This window comes from Notolabrus celidotus, chromosome 11 (genome assembly GCF_009762535.1).
Source record: "Notolabrus celidotus isolate fNotCel1 chromosome 11, fNotCel1.pri, whole genome shotgun sequence".
NCBI classification, from domain to species: domain Eukaryota; kingdom Metazoa; phylum Chordata; class Actinopteri; order Labriformes; family Labridae; genus Notolabrus; species Notolabrus celidotus.
The window spans coordinates 29255945-29274527 of NC_048282.1; the positions used below are offsets into that span (position 1 = coordinate 29255945).

Here is an 18583-nt window from a genome sequence, read left to right on the forward strand (position 1 = left end):
CTCTATCCCCCATCCAGCAAGAAAGCAACTAACCTAAACTATCACTTGATCAACACACAAATAACCAAAGTCAGCCGGGTATGTTAGTTAACTTAGAAAATATCCTTTTTTTCCCCACACACAAAGCTTAAAAAAGAGATACAGTTAACGGTGAATTCAGCTACTGCAGCTTCAGAATCACCAGCTGGCTTATTTTACCAGTAGCTAAATTACACTTCCATAAGCCAGCTAGTGGCAGTCTCTAAAACAAACTTTTAAAATTAAACTCTTCCTAAAAACATATACAGCAGCATATACTGTAAACTAGCTTACATACCCATTAGTCAGCTAATGGTGGATAAGTCACTACAGCTAACTTTAGAATTGCACAATTTCCTTGCTAACAGTACTGCAGGTGTAACAAGGAGCTAGCTTATTGTACTATTAGAAGGCTTACATTATCAGCCATAACTTTACAACTTATATATTAAAGCTGCTGTTGGTAGTCACAGAGTAAACATCTGTTCAGAGAGAGGGACTTTGAATGTCGACACTATCCCTCCCAACCAGATTTCCTCTTAGCCCCCAAGCGGCAACCTCCGGTCTCAAACTATAAAGCCCATGCGGAAGTGTTATAAACTGCAATACATCGAGAATCCCCTTGAGGCTGGCTGCAGAAACACTGGAAACCACATAGAAACGAATGGGAAAAAGACGATCTTTGCAGCATTAATAAACATGTTTACAGCCTGGTTAAAAAAAAAGCTTGGCTGTATGAAGCTAATCTCTCTATCGGCACACACTGTGCAGGGGGTGAATTTTTTTCTAACTTGACTGTTCAGCAGATATCAAAATTACGAATTTTGCCCAAATAAGGACATGACTGACGTGACTCCCAGTTGGGAACACATAGCTGTTGGCTGAGAGGCTCACACTACGTCACACTCTGCCGGGTTAAGTTCCGCATTTCCAATATGGCTGCTGCCGTCTTTTCGCTTCAAAACAGCTCTCAGGAACAGATGGGTGACATCACGGATACTACGTTCATATTTTATACAGTCTATGTTAGCCCCTCAACACAGATCGGGGTGTGCAGTCACTATAGTGCCGGACTCATAACCAATCGGAGGACGTAGTAGGGGCCGCCCCTTAACCAATCAGGACAGAGGATTGGAGATTAGCTATGATTGGTCTGTCATAACAGGAACGAGGGGAATGATAACATTGCTTGATACAAAGGCTTTGGAAAACGCAGAGATTTCGTAATAGTCTCAAATTACTACATTTACCGATGAGAACTGATGGGCATTATAACCTTTTCTCCAAACCCAGCAGAAAAAAAGTAATGTATTTTACACCATTCCTACCAACAGCAGCTTTAAGTGCTAACTGCTGCGAGCCAAGGCATGAGCAGAAGCAACCTGGCTGGTTCAGCTGCAGGACTGATGTCACACCCTTTCTTCTAACCAAAACATGCATTTCACTATGTGATAACACGTCACAGATCCCTCAGGTGGGCACAGTCAGCAGACACTCTAAGGGCAATGCAAAGTTCAATGACTATTGTGTTAGTGTTGGTTACACTTTCTCTCACTGTTCCTCCTTTACTCTGCTAATCCAGTACAGAATGCTGCAGGAGCCTCGGTTTGTCAACAGAGCTGTCAATCATTAATCTTTTGAAAACCTAAAAAAATAAATGACTAATTAATACTAAACTCCTCAGAAAAATATGCACTTGAACTTAATGTTCCATATGTTAACATGAGGGAGGCAGGGTTTATGACCTTTAAGGCAGCCAGTCAGAAGGGGAGCTCTGTCTCTTTTGGCTTCACATTCAGTGAACACTTAGGGCTTCTATTTCAATGTACAGTCTATAGTTAATACTCAATTCTTGGTATCGTGGTCATTTCTGCTTTTTTTAATACTGAATATCTTTAACACATATTCTCAGGTTTGATTCATTGAGTGTGTGAGCTGTGACCTTATCTCAAGTTGGGTATGAGCCAGAAGTAATCTAAAGGCGTTGGAGTGTTGAGATGAGGTGTCCAGGAGGGAGTCTTTGTTTCCTGCCCCACAGGAGGCATCTATCTGTTTCCAGCTGAGGAAATGAGTCACGAGTGTGTGCCAAGTTCAGCTTTCCGGGTTCTCTCAACTTTGGCCAAGTACACTGCTAAAATGACCAGCTCTCCCCTGCCTTTTTACCGTCACATATATCTCTTCACAGTACCAACCTGCAGTCTTATCTGACCAGCATGTACCCACCACTGCCTCAACATGTTAACAAGATAGCAACAGCCCTTCATCCACCAGTGAAATGGGTATTTTTGCTTCTGTGTACGTGAGCATGTGGAGCAGGAAACAGTGTCCAAACAGGACTCCAACATGATGGATGGATTTTTGTATCATGGAGACAGACAGAGTTGGATTAGAAAATAAACACTGCGTCTGTTTTTCTGGTCCACAAAAAGCTCTGTCAGGGTGATCTCTTCCTCTAATGGATAGGTAACATTAAATGGGAGGTAGACATTTATCCCTGTAGGCCAAGCAAAGGCTCCGGATAAATCCCAGGCCCACAGACACATCAATCACGGCAATGCCAGGGGCAGAGGATTGTCCCCTTGAGGAAAAACAAACCCATTATTTGACCTGCTGATGGTCTTTCCTAGAGTTTATTGATGAATTGAAGAGTGTTTGAACATGCCTGTTAAAAGGAAAGCAAGTCTAGGACGTCACAAACGCATGCTGGGTTGGACTACCTTGACCCTGAGGGGAAATTGTAGGGTGGAGAAAATGAGGGTAGAATTATTCTCCAGGATTATTTTCTTTATTTACAACCAGAACACCTCTCACATAAGCCTTCTAATTATTATCTTACAGGTCGGGTAAAAATGTAAACATCCAAATGCAAGATAAGCACAAAGGGAACAGGTGTGTGTGTGACATCCATGCACTTCACACACCAGTGATTATCAAAGGAGAGCTACTTTGGAAAACATCTTCAACATGAAGGGCGCATACGTGGCGCACATTCCAGTTGCAGCTCGCCCTGCTCCACTCTCACTGTTTTGGACGTGAGGTGATTGCAGGTTTTTACAGACATACAGGAATACTGTAGCTGAAGCCTCCCTGAGATGGAGCACCGTCTGGAGTCATCCAACATGCCACGTGTCCAGCAGGCCAGCCAGCCAGCCAGCCAGTCAGCCAGCCACCATCTGCCTTGAAGACAAGACTGGCACTCTCCCTTGCTATAAAATGCAGCTGGGAGAATCAACAGCTGTCGAAGAAGAGCTCCTTCCAAATAACAAGAAGTGTGTGTGAGGGAGGGAGGGAGTGAAGGAGGGAGGGAGGGTTACTGTACATGAAAAGGAGGATAGTGAGGATGTGAGGGGGATGAGTGAAAGTATAGTGTTTGTGTCTTAAAAGATAAATCTGTCAACGCTTTTAAAAAATCATTTAGTCAAAGCAGGTTAAAGGTTAAGTGTCAACAGAACAACAATACATGCTGTTTTGTTGTCAGTGCCACTTTAACTAATAAAACAATATCCAACAGACTGATATGACAGCTAATATACAAAAAAAATCACAAACAAAATGTTTTATGAAAGGTTAATGTCAGGCTGATGTGTCCCAGGCATGAAAGACATCAAAACAAGGGATTTAAGTTTTATTTTCCCCACTTTTTAAATGATTGAAATGAAAAGATGTCATAGAGTCAAAGTGCAGGAGGTTTGAGCCATATTTTTAAAATAATCAAAACAATTTCAACAGCCAGGGAGGGGACAGCAGTGTACCCATTACTGCTAAACTTAGCAGTCAACTATTTCTTGGACTATAACTGCAGCTGAAACTAACACTAGTAATAGCCAAACATAATTGTAGGTAGTTAACATTACTGTCAGCAAGTTACACTACTTTTTAACTATATAACATTATAGACAGCTATTTAAAGGTGCAGTGTGTGGTGTTCGTGGCAGAAAATACATGGGATACATTAAAAAAAAAATGTGTAAGTGATGATTAAAGTACTGTTTTATCACCTGAACATATAAATCATTTTGCTTATGTTAACTTATAACAAACCTTTTGTACTTTCACAGGAGTGGGTTCCTTTCCACGGATGGCACCATCAGGCGAAGAAGAAGAAGAGATTGGTTATTGTGCACAAAATAATTTGTATTGATGGACTTTTTTGATGGTAAAAGCTTGACAAATGGAAGAGCATATCATGCATCACCGGGGCTGATTGTTCTTGAAGGCCACCCTTATTTCACCAACAGGAGGAGTGAGCAAGGGAGCATTTCAATCTAGAATCTGACAGCAAGATATCGCTGAATATTCCCATTTCAACACGGTCATGGCTAGCTAACATTATTCTTATGCCTTGCCTTTTGTATGGTATTACTCCATCAATCCATCATGCAAGCTATGAGGTAGTTTTATGCTAACTTGCTTGTGCTGTGCTTGCTCTCAGATGTACGCCGCCCAGACGAAAGCGTCTGCTCGTGACATTGTAACATTAGCTGTATTGTAACGGTACTTAATGTCAGTTTTTACTCCCTAAAGTCTTATGCATTGCTGATTGACCAAGAGTGGTGATAATTTTATTTTCTATTAGATCCCTCATGTTTACAACTTCCAAACCTAGTGAACAGAAATACAACAGCTTCCTGCCCTTGGCGTGACATCCAACATAAAACGGAAGAGACTCTGTGAAATGAAAATCTTTAATGCTTAATAAAAAGCGAGATTAGATTGCATATTGTTTAATCTTCGGCAGACAATTTTCTTTGCCAGCGTACAGTGTATACGTGCAGACATAGGGATGCAAATGCACGAAAACACAAAATCACAGTTGCAAACACACAAGCTCCAAAGCTTCAATTAAAAAACTGAGATAGAGTGCAAGATGCGCTTTCATTGATATCAGATTTGCATGCCAGCATACATGTGTACAGTGTTAGTATGCAGCTATAGGATTCACATGCACACACACGCATCTACACACAAACACACCATGCACATGCTCCGCGGCTTCAATTAAAATAAAACCGATTTCTCTTATCTCCCTCCACACCCTTCCTTTCTCCTGCCTTTGAGCACATCCTTGAGACACCGGACTCCAGGTGAATTTCAATGTCAAAGTCACGAAGGTAAAGCTAGCACGGCAATCTGTTCACTCTGTCAAGTGGTTGTGTGTAGGTGTGCGCGTGCACCCGTGTGTACTGTATGTGCAATGTGATTGGTGGGGGGTAGGCCTATTCATCTGTCTGGTGTGATCGTAGCTATGTGTAACTGGGCCTAGGCGTGAGTATGCACTCTGTGATCTCCCAGATAAGAGTCATCCATCTGCTGTGTGTATCTGTCAGGGCCCAGGCAGCTCCGCTTATCACTGCATTCATCCATTTCCCCTCAATCATACTCAATCTATTCCCTCCGTTTTCACCTCTGCACAGTTCAAATGTGGCGCTTTATCTTGATTAGCTGACAAGCAGACAATCACGCATAGGTGCACCGTGGTGTTGAAAACCTGCAAATATGTAGGTGACGTGCAGCTTCTACAAATGTGCACACATGCATGAAGGTGCTTAAAAGAATGCAAGCTTTCCAAAACTAGCACACACACATAGGCAAACACCTTAATAACACACACACACAGATAGAGCTCAAGGTGGGCTTCAGGCCCTGCCCTTAAACCCTCAGTCTAGACAAGTGCCCTCTTGGTTAGTATTGATTCAACAAGGAAATACATGCAGTCTATACATTGTTTTAATCCGATGAATGACAGCTTTATTAGCATCAACAAATAAAGGCTAATTTTCTATACATTTCTTATTTGTCATTAAACACACCACTGTCATTAAATGTGACAGTGCTGGTTAGATCAGTGCTGTAGGCAATTTTGTCAACACTCTCAGTAATGTGGGAAAGAACAAAAAAGCTAAGTGCATTCATGGTGTGATGTTTTTGTAAAAATAATGCATAAAACCAACTTTAAGTGGGCCGGTCCACAGTACGTAGTTCTGCCACTTTTAACCCTCCTGTTAAAAAATGTTAAAAGTATTTTTTTTGCTATGAAACTTATTCTGCTTGCTTAATTAACATTAATAACATATAAAATGAAAATTCCTTGGCTAAGGACACTTTGCCATTTGACTGTAGAAGCTGGGATCGAAGAGAGACAAGCTGTCAGCCATTAGAACAGTGAGGGACAAGTGGGTAGAGCAACTTCCACTACTCTATAACCCATGCCCTAGTGTCACAGTGGATGAAAGGCTAGAGGTATTCAGAGGCTCCTTCCTTTTTAGGCAATATATGCCTTCCAAACCAGCTAAATACAGCATCAAAATCTGGGCAGCACGTGACAGAAGAGGTGTCTCATATTCATTAATCAACATCACTTCATAAAAATAAAAAATTCAAAATGTAAAATAAAATAAACAAAAATCTATGTCATGTAAAACTATTATATTTATATTTAGGGCTGTTCAATGTACATTTAAAAAAGTTTTAACATGAATTTTCATGAAAACAAGTAAATCATCCTCATTAAACTATAATCTGTAAGAATTAAAGAACACCATTGCACTAAATATTGATTAAAAATGGTTATTAATGGAGTTAATCATGAGATTAAAAAATGTTTATTGGGATTTTTGGGGGTTCTGACACTTTTAGATCATTAAATATGCCCCGGGTCAAGTTGACCCAGGATCATCATTGCTGTCCCTAAGAAACGAACATAACAGGAGGGTTAAATGTAACCCCTTGGTGTACTGGGACTCTATCACCTCTCACCAGCTGCCACTTCCCTTACTGTCTCTCCCTGTGATTCATCATTAGCAGGTGACACTCATGTCCTTTCGTGGGCATTACATGATGCTCAATTGTCTGTTTTCACCCGACAATGTCAAATTCACACAAACTTTCAAGTCTCTCCAGTGCTAGATGAGGAAAATCTAAGAAAAAGATGATAGCACTGTAGCCCTGGCCCCAAAAGGACACAAAGAAGACACAAACTGAAGAGATGCAGAGGTTCTTTATTTGTGTGACACATTGAAGTAGTTTTTTCAATAAATGTATGTTGTAAAAAACAACAATTACCTTGTGGCATCTTTTATTAACTGTAAAAATGTAGAACGTGGCACCAAAGACTTACTGGTACCGGCTGCACGAAACACACTCAAACAAGTGAATTGTTTTGGTGTGAAAAGAAAGAAAACGATCAGTCCTTTGTAAAAGCTGAAAGTTTGTTTGGATGCTGTGATTAGCTTACGTCTTAATCTTCTGTAATTGAACAATCTGACCGAACTGGACCCAACGACTTAGTAAAGAACAAATAGATTACATGATAACTTTCAAATGAAGTGTTTTAACAGGGTACAGAGTAGTTCTGCGAAATAGCGCAGGAATATAAACTTGTGGCCCCTGGCCCCCCAAAGAGCTGGTGATGTCCCTGTGCACATGTAGTTAGTATTCAGGTGCCCCACCTCAACCTATCACATTATCTGTGTTAGATGTGGCTCAGAAAGCAGCCCACGCACTTTTCATGTACACCTTACAGGAGAAAATATCCTTCCTGACATCACTTTAAGAATGAGCTGCCGTGTGTTATCTTTTCATTTTCCACTCCACAGTGAATCCTTCAGATTCCTACCACAGACTGCTCTGTGAGACGAGAGAGCATGAAGCAGCATGACAAGATGATTTGTGTACAGTAGCAACATGGGCTCAACCCAGGGGAGTGTAGTTTACACGGGGGAATCCTTTTAGGCTTCTGCCTCCCCACACATAACAAAGGCTTCACAGACAACCCTCAGACCGCAAAGCAGCCCGAGGACTGCTTTGTTGTCCCAGCAATCTGTACTTAGTTTGTCACGATCAATATTGTAGGAACCAAACCCATTATTAATTCATAGTCATAAAAAACATGTGCTCCCTGAATAAAGCTGCTTCAAAGAGGAGACAAACACTGTGTTCCACGTGGGAGCATTTCATGCGTTAGCATCACCAGTATTAATAGTATATGCCCGTCCTAGACTGCATACCCTGGGTGCTGCTGGGCCTACAGCACGACAGGTTTTTGCTGGTGGAATATTTATAGCTGTGCATTAAAAGTGGAATCAAGGGTTTAAGTGTACCATTGCAACACCGCTGCCGTTCCTTTGTCTGGGCCTGTCCAAAAATGTCTTGCCCGGAGCTATTTGCAGTGCTACATTCAAAATGTCAGATATCACAGGCTGGCGTCATATCAAAGACAGAATAGATTAAAGAACAGCTGTAGCTCACCGAGTCCTGTTTGATTTGTTAATGTTGCAGCTGAGCATGACAGAGGTGTGACTTTTACGTCAGTGAGTCACATGTATGCTTTGTCATTTGGACTTCTAAGGATTTCAGACAGCTGAGTACAAGCAAGGTGTCTTTACTGCTTATTTATGCGCACATTAAAGCTTAAAAACCGGCATTAGAGAAGTGTGTGATATACTGTATTCACCCATAAAGAAAATTAACACCTTGTTTAAAAGAGGTCTGACTATAATCTGATCCACACTGCCACCTTGTGGTTGTTTTGTGAACAAGTTCCAGCAATGCAGCATGTTGTGCAGCAGAATAAACAAGAAATGATTACTAAGGAAATGATTTTGACTTTTACAAATATTATCTATTAATTACAGAAACTGTATTGATCAATCAATCTTTATTTATATAGTGCCAAAACACAGAAATTATAATCTCAAGACTCTTTACAAACAGAGCAGGTCTATTATAAAAGACCCACCATCAAGACAGGATAAGATCCAGTTCCATCTTACAGACAGGACTCTGTAATTTCTTTTTTTTTTGTTTGTTTTTTGGGGAGGAGGCATTTTTGCCTTTATTGGACAGGAAAGTTGGAGATAAACAGGACATGTGGAGGGCAGAGAAAAGCAGCAAATGGTAGAGGCCGGGGGTCGAACCTGTGACCGCTGCGACAGGGACTATAGCCTCTGTATATGGGGCGAGTGCTTAGACCAACGGCATCCCAAAGCGTACTCTGATCTCATCTTAATCCACCATGAGCAGAGCACTTTGCAGCATTTAGAAAGTTACAGCAGCAAGGACAAACTTCCTTTTACAGGCAGAAACCTTGAGCAGAACCAGACTCATGTTAGACAGCCATCTGCCTCAACTTTACTAAATTGAAGGTTGGCTCTTAATAGGGAACTTAAATATAGTAGGGGTTAATATATTTTAGCATAATCCTGACTAAAACAACCAGATTTCATGCAAGTACAGTTGAATATCTATACTATTCCTCAATCACATGCACATAGCACACTGCTTACTGCAGGGCTATTGAGACCACACCCCCTACATGCACTGTGCATTCCTCCATCACATGCACAGATGACTTCTAGGATCCTGGCCCACACGTTTGAGCCCAGAGCACAAGACTATTGGCGTCTGGAGAGTGGCACTGAAGAGGAATAGTTGGAGCTGGATGTTGAGGAAGTGGACATGGAGAATGTTGATGAGACCAAGGAAGAGCCCATTGCAGGAAAGGGTTTAGCAAAAATGCAGAGGCTGGGCTTGACAAGCTTGAGGGAAGATGCTTTTTTATTTGCATGTTGAATGGGACTTTTTAGGGATTGCATTTTTGAATGGGTTGGGTCAGGGGGGATGAGTAATATTTAACTCAACATTTATGTTTTTGTTCTTCAATGAATTGATTGTTCAAGAAAATATTTAACTCTCTTTAACAGGCAGAAACCTCAAGCAGAACTAGACTCATGTCAGACAGCCATCTGCTGAGACCGTGTTGGGGTTGGAAAGGTAGTTGTAGTTGTAGCAGCTGGAGTCTGGCACGTCCACAGCAACCATATTGATGTTTTCCATATTGAAACATTATGCATTTTTGATCTGTCTGTTTCGATTTTCTGCCTCTGTGAAGCACCTTGTTGTTAGGAAGTACTCCATGAATAACAGTTATTAATAGAAGTCATGATTTTATTTTGCATAAAGGATAACAGACAACAAGTGTAACAACTGCCTATTTATTAGGTCTGAGTCAAAAGGTGGACATTTATCTTTAAGCAAACAAAAATTAACCAAAGCAACAAACAGGTAGGTATCCGTAAACTACAGTGTTCTAAAAAACACAGCACACAAAATATACCTTTCTGATCATGTTTATGAAAAAAGTCCAGATTATTTGATAAACTTATCCATGGGTTAGGTATGTGTCTTGTCCAAAAGACAGAGCTGAAGTATTATTTACAGGTCATTGCTAAGAAAAGTAAGCAAATACAAATACTAGTTTCGTTACAGTGCACCTTGTGGCGTTGGTGTGGGTTCAACAACATTTACCAACACTGCACAGAAAACAAAAAAAGTCCTAATGAAATCATCCTGTCTCACAGTTCATGCTCACAGGCATGCCATGATGTGGAAATGTAGAAAAGCCAAGTAATAAATACAGTCTTTTTAAAAAGAGAACACAACAGATCTTAAACACATTACATCAAATCAAACGTCAATGTTTCAGAAAGCAAAGTCGACTAAGATGGAAAGAAATACAATACTATAGGAGTACCCACAGAAACATGTTAAAACTATGCAGTGATTTCAACATCAGAGATGGTTTACAGGTTGCTAACAGGTTTAAGGGGTTGTGTGTGACAAGACTGAGAGGTGAAGGAGAAGCACAGGTAGCATATTAAAACAATATCTGTTCCTATTTACTACAGTAGAGTACACGTTTCCTTATTCACAACCAACAACAACCAGAGTGTAAATGTGTAAAAATCTGTAATGTCTGCTCAATAAAACTCCCACCATGATCATCCCTGAGAACTAATTTTGGTTCAGTGCATCTGAAATGTACTGTCATATTATCAATTAAGCTCCTGACATGTTTCTCTTCTTACGTCAATTCTTGAATCAGGAGAAAAATCTCCATCATGTGATCTTTATTAATGCCACTTCATGTTGCTGCTCTTATTTATGTTTCCTTTGAAGAACATTGTTTTGCCGTAAATAGCGGCAGGCAATCTGAAACTCATTGATGTGTGTGCACGTGTGTTTGTGTAGGCTTTACAATGTCGTCGTCTTCCTCTGTAAAAGAACTAAACTTAGTATGAACTGACAGGCGTAACGTGCCACACAACCAGATTAGAAAACAAGATTTTGCAAAAATGTGAATCAAGAATACATCAGAATACACAGCACTGACTATATAAAATAGAAGGGAAAACATGCTGCCTTGGCTTTATTATTACAGTTAACCCTGATTTTAAAAGTATTTCTATGAATTTTAGGTAAAAAATGAAGAAAAAGAACAACTGATATTCTGTGCATACAAATGAGAATTAATTGCTTCGTGTCTCTTTTGCCAAAGTCGGCATGCTCCTTTATCTTCCTGCTCTCTGGTCCCACACGTGTCACTTCTTCCTCCTCTCAGGCCTCCTCCTCTTCTTCCTGCTCGCTGTCATCAGAGCCTGGAGGACAGAAAGAAGTTCAAATTTCAGACAATCCTTGCCGATAGAGGAAATAATCTGCTGCTCTTTACAAAAGGGTCAAAGTCAGTCAGATTGTAGAATACAGTGGCACAAGAGAATGATTAGGGTTGCAAAATTCCAGGAATGTTCAAAGTTGTAAACTTTCCATGGGTATTAATGGGAATTTATGGGAATAAAGCAGGAATTTACTAAATTGAAGGTTGGCTCTTAATAGGGAACTTAAATATAGTAGGGGAAAACATATTTTAGCATAATCCTGACTAAAACAACCAGATTTCATGCAAGTACAGTTGAATATGTATACTATTCCTCAATCACATGCACATAGCACACTGCTTACTGCAGGGCTATTGAGACCACACCCCCTACATGCACTGTGCATTCCTCCATCACATGCACAGATGACTTCTAGGATCCTGGACCACACTTTTGAGCCCAGAGCACAAGACTATTGAAGTCTGAACAGTGACACTGAAGAGGAAGAGTTGGAGTTGGAGGAAGAGCCCATTGCCTGAAAGGGTTTAGCCAAAATGCTTGAGGGAAGATGCTTTTTTATTTGCATGTTGAATGAGACTCTTTTGGAGGGAGAGGGACTCTTTTCATTTAACATTTTGAATGGGACTTTGTTGGGATTGTATTTTTGTTAATTTTTGAATGGGTTTGGTCGGGGGGATGAGTAATATTTAACTCAACATTCATGTTTTTGTTCTTTGATGAAAGAATTGATTGTTCAATAAAATATTTAACACTTGATAAAGTTCTACTTACAAATAAATTTGTTTTAATTGTATTATTCCTGATGGATGTCTGCTTATAACAAAACAAATATTTATGCTTTGATATGATACCTTTCCATTAAATTACCCTCAATTCCCATTAATTCCCATAATTCCCATGGAAAGTTTCCAATTTGGAATATTTCCAAAAATCACCAGCTTAACTTCCCATGGAAATTTACCAGAAACTTTCCGGACATTTTCCACCCCTTTGCAACCCTCAAAATGATGAATTACAGGAATCAAGGTGAACCTTTACTTCTTTAAGTTCCTAACCTACAGTGGATTTTCAAGCGCTGCTGTTAAGAGTGTTGTCTTACCGTCGATCACAATTTCTCCAGCATCATCCTCCTCGCCCTCCTCTGGGCTCTCATCTGAGGAGGACATATTTCCTGTCTATTCAGTTTAGGCTGCATTACCCAGACATTCCTCTCACAGCTACAAGACAAGCTAGTGAAGTTGTGAGGTAACAAACCCTCTGCCTCTCGTTTCATATCAGAAACCAGCAGGAAACACTTTATCATCGATACAAAGTCACAACACAAATATACATAAATAACACGTTACTATACCACAACCAGCTGTATGAAGCTCTTACAAGTTCTACTTTATCACTCACCAGCGCTTGGCCCTCTCTCCTCCTCCTCTTCCTCCTCCTCCGCCTCCTCTTCATCCTCCTCTTCCTCCTCCTCCTCCCTACTGTGGCCTTGTTCTGCCTCACCAGCCTCCTCACCAGGCTCCTCGTCTGAGTCAGAGATCACTACACAGTCGTCTCTGTTGCCGTTGTCAGCTGGTCGGGCCCCGCTGCCGCCACTGGAGAAAAAATACACACACACAAACACACACAAGTTGATGTTAAAAGTTTACACACTTGCTCTTCCTATGTGCACCCACCTGGTTTCTCTCACCAGCAGAAAAAAGAAAAAAAAAAATCAGGAAACTGTTTCAATTTAACACTTGAACTATAATTTCCAGGCCCTGAGGCGGGAAATAGTTTGAGAATTTATAGCCTAATAGGCGGTTTGTTCATGAGTTACACTGTATTTGTCTATAAACAGGCGGATGTTTTACCTGCCGTTCTCCCGCGGTTCCCAGAGAGGAGTGAGGTAGTATCTCAGAGGGTCTCTGAACAGGTCATCCTTGAGTATCTTAATACACAAACAGATGTTGCTTTAATACATTTAGAGGTACTGGTTTAATACACCACATGTGAATGAACCTGCTACTCTGAGAGAAAGGATTGAGTGAAAGAAATCAATGGACCTTGAACTCCTGAAAGCAGAGATCTGAATGTTGACAAAGCCCTGAAACATTTTAGCCAATTATAAACTTACCAAAAGTTGAATAAATGAAGAATAAATTATATTTTGTGCAACAATTTATACTTTGATTTCTGATCTCAAACACATCTGGCACATACTGATTGAGGGGAATAGTTCCCCCAGGATAGAATTGTACAAAAGCATCATCATAACACAGCACAATGGAAGCAGGTTGGCAGATCTTTAGGTGTGAATGAATCTCAACAGGTCACAAAGTTACGGTAACCTAAACTGTTCTTCTGTGTAATTCTGGAACTGTATTCCTATGCAGGTCCAATCAGTTGTACCTGTGCTACATCGTCTTGTCCTGGGTTGCTGTGGTCGCCGAACCAGCTGAAAAAAGTATGGTAGACCCCGCGAGATGACTTCCTGGGTTCGCTGTTGGCCGTCAGGTTCTGTCCACGATGCCACAGAATGGGATTGGAGAAGGACATGGGAGATCCTGCAAAAGAGAGCCAAGAGGGTCAGAAGGTAAAAGAAACTTGAATGGACAGAAAGACCGAACTGCAATCTATAATCAAGACTCATAATGAGGTCACACAAAGTGATGACGAGAAGTGAATTTGCTATGATGATGCAAACTTCCTACAAGCAATGTGAATGACCAAACATGCAAGCTTAGCAGTTTAAATAAGTCAACTTAAGAGGCACATTGTGTGACACTGTGTTGCTTAAGTGATCAGGGTCAATATTTCCTGACCTCCTGGATTGCATCAGCAACAATTAACCCAACCTCCATGTAAAAACTAACTGAGTCTCTTTCTTGTGAAACTGGGACTCAGCTGAAATTAAACACTGATAGTTAATTTTCATCCAAGGAATCTCTTATGTGGACTGTTGTGAATCGAAAAGGTACAGATTTAGCGATCACTTTTGATCCAAACACACTTGGGCGGCAGAAGCTCAGTAGCCCATAGGGACTTGGCTTGGGAACCGGGGGGTTGCCAGTACGAGTCCCAGAGACAAAGTTTAGCAAGTGGACTGGTGGCTGGAGAGGTGCTGGTTCACTTGCCTGGGCACTGCTCAAGTACCCTTGAGCAAGGCACTGAACCCCAAACTGCTTGGGGTGATGGCAGCATCCACAGTGCTTGTCCACTGCATGTTTGTGCATAAAATTGTATGTATACTGTATACCAAACTGTGTGTGTAGAATGACCAAAAAATAATAACACAAGTAGAAAAATTTAATTTCCCCCATGGGGATTAATAAAGTACATTTCTTTCTTCTTGTTGTATGATCTATTTTTAAAACTGTGCAAGTAACCTCTGGGTTACAACTTCTTCACTTCTGGTTTAATAACAAAAGATGTGATGAGGTATCAGAGAGAGCTGAACCAGTTTTAGCAAACTGATATGTTCTTTGAACCATTTATACTGTAAACAACCTTTAAATGGTTTGATATTACCAAATAATTATTCCTATGTATCTACATGATAATATTCAAAAGCCCTGAAACTAATGGTTTCATTATGACTATTATTATGACTTGTCATCATCTGAGGTGCTGTGTGAAGCTGTTCATTCATTTATGCAAACATCAGAAGAAGAAAAAAAATCCAATAGCATGATCATCACTTTATCGCGGCATAAACAGCTCCAACGCAGAGTTTTCTCACTGTGGGTGTGAAGTTGACAAGTTTGTTGAACTTAGTGTTCTGTTTTCTGGCTCGGTACTCGTCACTGTCAGCACTTGTTGGAAGTTATTTGAAAGACTGGGAGGTTATTTGATGTTTTTCAAAATGAAAAATGTACCTATGTTGAACCTGGGATGTACTTACTTTGTGTTACAAACTGTTGATGGAAAACGAAAATGTTATGGTACTTTATATGATTTGGTTGCAAATGTGTGGTTTCTAAAATGTAGACATTTCTGTAAGTGCACACCGACTTATAAAACCACGTTTATTTTTACCTCCCATCCCGAGGTGCAGCTCCTTCATGATGATGTTATTCTGGAAGTATGGGTTTCGTCTGAAGTGGAAGCGGATCCTGAAGCCCAGTTTGTTATTCTTGAATGACTCAATCTGAAAGAAACATGAGGAAATGTCTGAATTTTGCTGCAAGTCAAATACAATAAAATGCTGGACATTATTACGAAGACACAAACCCTTCACACCTCAAGTTCAGTCATGTAACTGAGAGCATCTTCATCTGATTCATCGATGTGAGCTGAGAGATGAGGATGGTTCAACAGCTGCCAGATCACAGTTAAGGAAACTTCCAGCATATGTTTAGAGCAGTTAGTCAAACTCAACAGAGGAATAGAAAAAGGGGAATAATTTTCATTTAAAGGATACAGCTGTCACCCAGAAGCCTGGGATAGTTTTCATGATGGAGCTACGCTGATCCAGATGCGGGCGCCTCTGACGACTTATCTTCAGCTCCAACCTTTGGTGAAGCCGAGCGCTCTTCTTCTCGAGAGCTTCCAGTCTCATCTGCACCTGCGCCAGAAGAGCCACTGACTGCCTCATCTCCGGGGCCATCTTTACTGACACAATGGCACACTCCCCATCATCATTATCCTCATTGTCTGATGGGAATGATGAGCTTGGGTCAGAGGATGATCCTGATATGGATTCATCACCTTCATCTGCTTCTGGCATATCATCTGCATCTTCTCTGTCAGTGCTGTGCACAGATGTGGAGCTGTCTGCAGCAGCAGCCTGTGTTCTAGAGACCCCTTTCAAGGACGGGTGGCCCCCACGTTGTTTGAATTTGCTCCCCGGTTTCACCTGTTTGGCCTTTTCAGATGAGCAAGGAGTCTCTCGGCTGTCTTCTCCATCTCCTCCTGTGAGACTGGCAAGCGCTTCAGCGGCTGCTATGGCTGCTGAGTCGGACTGATCCAGGGGAATAGAGGGACGCTGCTTTGATGTTCCTGTCTTTAATGCATCTTTCTTTGCATCAGTACACCTCTGTGCATCTGAGGATTCTGGCTTTTCTGAGTTGTTGGCATCGTGATCGTTAGTGCTGGGTTTGTTGTTGTTGTTGTTGACAGGCAGTTCAGAGGTGCCATCCGCGCCGACTGAACTCTGATCCTTTTGCGCAACATCTGGTTCTTTTTTACTATTTTTAGACAGGCTTTTAGTCATTTCTTTACTCTCTGCTTCACTGTTTTTGCAACTTTCAGAGCTAACCTGCGCCTCAGCTGATGCCTTACTAACTTTGGAGGACTTGCTGGGAATCGTGCTGCCTTCATCCTGGTCGGGTGATGGACACCGTTTCCTCGATGCAGAGTCAGCGGACTGTGTGCAGCCCGAAGGTTCACTCATACTAGCTAGCTAGCAGAAGAGCTAACACGCTAGGTAGCTTATAAGCTCAACTAAATCACACTCCAATGCAATCGATTACTCCACTGAACGGGCTACGTATATACACGTTTAAATGTGTTACTCTATTCGTGATGTAACCTACATTCTCAGTGAAGCAAGAACAGGAAGCAGCTCGTGTGTTTCTCTGCGGCCTTGCGGAACGTTACAAAATTAGCATGCAAAGGCTAAGTTGGTTAGCTCGCGTCACTCAGTATGCGTCTCCTTTTGGTGTTGGCCGCCCCGCATGTCCTCAGATAAAAGTCCCACAAACACGGCTCGGTAAAAAGCAATAAAACCCTTTCGTGCTACTTAGCTTCGTGCTACAATCCACGTTCTTTATGTTAGTTTAACTTTGCATTAACCGTTAGCTTACTATCCCTGCATCGACGTGACAGAAAAACAATGCTCTGATTGGCTGCGGCCCGCCGCGCTAAATTCTCTCCACCAATCAGGTGCAAGGGTGTGTTTACATGGTAATCTGGTCCGGAGCAGTGGTGTAACTGCGCACGCAAGCAGGAGAAGCAGTGAACGCTTGTCACGAGATACATTAATGTCAAAAATAGGGTTTTAAATAAAGTTACTGAAGTAGAAATCATATTTATACATCTCAGGCTTACTTTAAGTGGAAAAAAACATGTAAAAGGTGATCTTAAAATAATGAAATATGTATTAAATTGTATCTAGCACAGGGAATAAGACCAGCCAGATGCCAAGCCAGATGGGCTGAATTTTTATTTATTTTTATAATTAGTAATTTTATTGAGTTTAAAAAAAATAATTTTTTAATAAAAGCTCTGCATTTATTTTGCACTTTACGCTTGACATTAGAACATCCAATTTACACCATGGGACGCCTGCAGGGAGGCTTATTTAGAGGGAATAAAAGGGAAAATCGGGGTTATCACAATTCATTAAAAAAAATGATATTAAAGCAGTATCAAAAAAGACAAATCAAATAATATTGAGTATGACAACATCAGATAAAATAAGTAAATATTTAAATAAAAAAATGATTAATTAATAAAAAAAAATAATAATAATAAATGAAAGAGGTTGGCAGGAAACATTGGGCATTTATATTCACCTTTTCATTTACATGTTTGCATTTACATTTTAAGGGCAATTACATTGATTCTTCACAGAGTTATTTTGTTGTTAAATTGTATTCTAGCTTTATTTATCTATTTTTATTTTTACTTATTTTATTTTATTTTATTTTATTTTACTTATTGAAACTTCTTCTTGATTGTTCTTATGTCTGGGTTGCTGTAACAACTGAATTCTCCCCCCGGGGGGATCAATAAAGTAATATCTTATCTTATCTTATCTTATGTTGCTTTCCCCAGTCTTAAAGTCCCTGAAGCTGTCCCATTGTTCTTTAATCATATCGTTTCTGGAATTTAATTTCCCCAACATCTTCTCACATACAGCAATTCCTCTCATCTTCTCCCTCCACATTTTCAGTGTAGGAGTTTGAGTCTCCTTCCATAGTCTTAGAATTAGTCTATACACGTTATGAAGCCAGTTGTTAATATTTAAAATCTAGATTTACTCAGCTGTGGCACCAAACTTCTGTCCTAGAGGAGACACAACTGGGGTGATCTGGGCAGTTCACATCCTAACCATTCATCCATATATCTCACAACACTCTTCCATAATGGGGATACCATGGGGCATTGCTATAGTGGGTGCGTGTATGTAC

At 40.7% G+C, this 18583-nt stretch overlaps 1 protein-coding gene across 3 annotated transcripts; it reads right to left on the bottom strand.

Moving 5' to 3' along the window:
* Positions 1-9991: 9991 nt before the first annotated feature.
* On the bottom strand, positions 9992-17310 carry tspy (testis specific protein Y-linked). Of its 3 annotated transcripts, none has more exons than XM_034695693.1 (8): positions 15871-17310; positions 15690-15767; positions 15486-15597; positions 13860-14014; positions 13322-13398; positions 12870-13063; positions 12571-12624; positions 9992-11453 (listed from the first exon to the last, which is right to left on the bottom strand). In XM_034695693.1, the coding sequence occupies exons 1-8, from the start codon at positions 16840-16842 to the stop codon at positions 11413-11415; spliced, it is 1683 nt and encodes a 560-aa protein (XP_034551584.1). In that variant the 5' UTR covers positions 16843-17310; the 3' UTR covers positions 9992-11412. The 3 variants fall into 3 exon arrangements, with proteins under 3 accessions (XP_034551584.1, XP_034551583.1, XP_034551585.1); XM_034695692.1 differs by having other exon boundaries at positions 12571-12642; XM_034695694.1 differs by lacking the exon at positions 12571-12624 and having other exon boundaries at positions 15871-17309.
* Positions 17311-18583: the final 1273 nt, after the last annotated feature.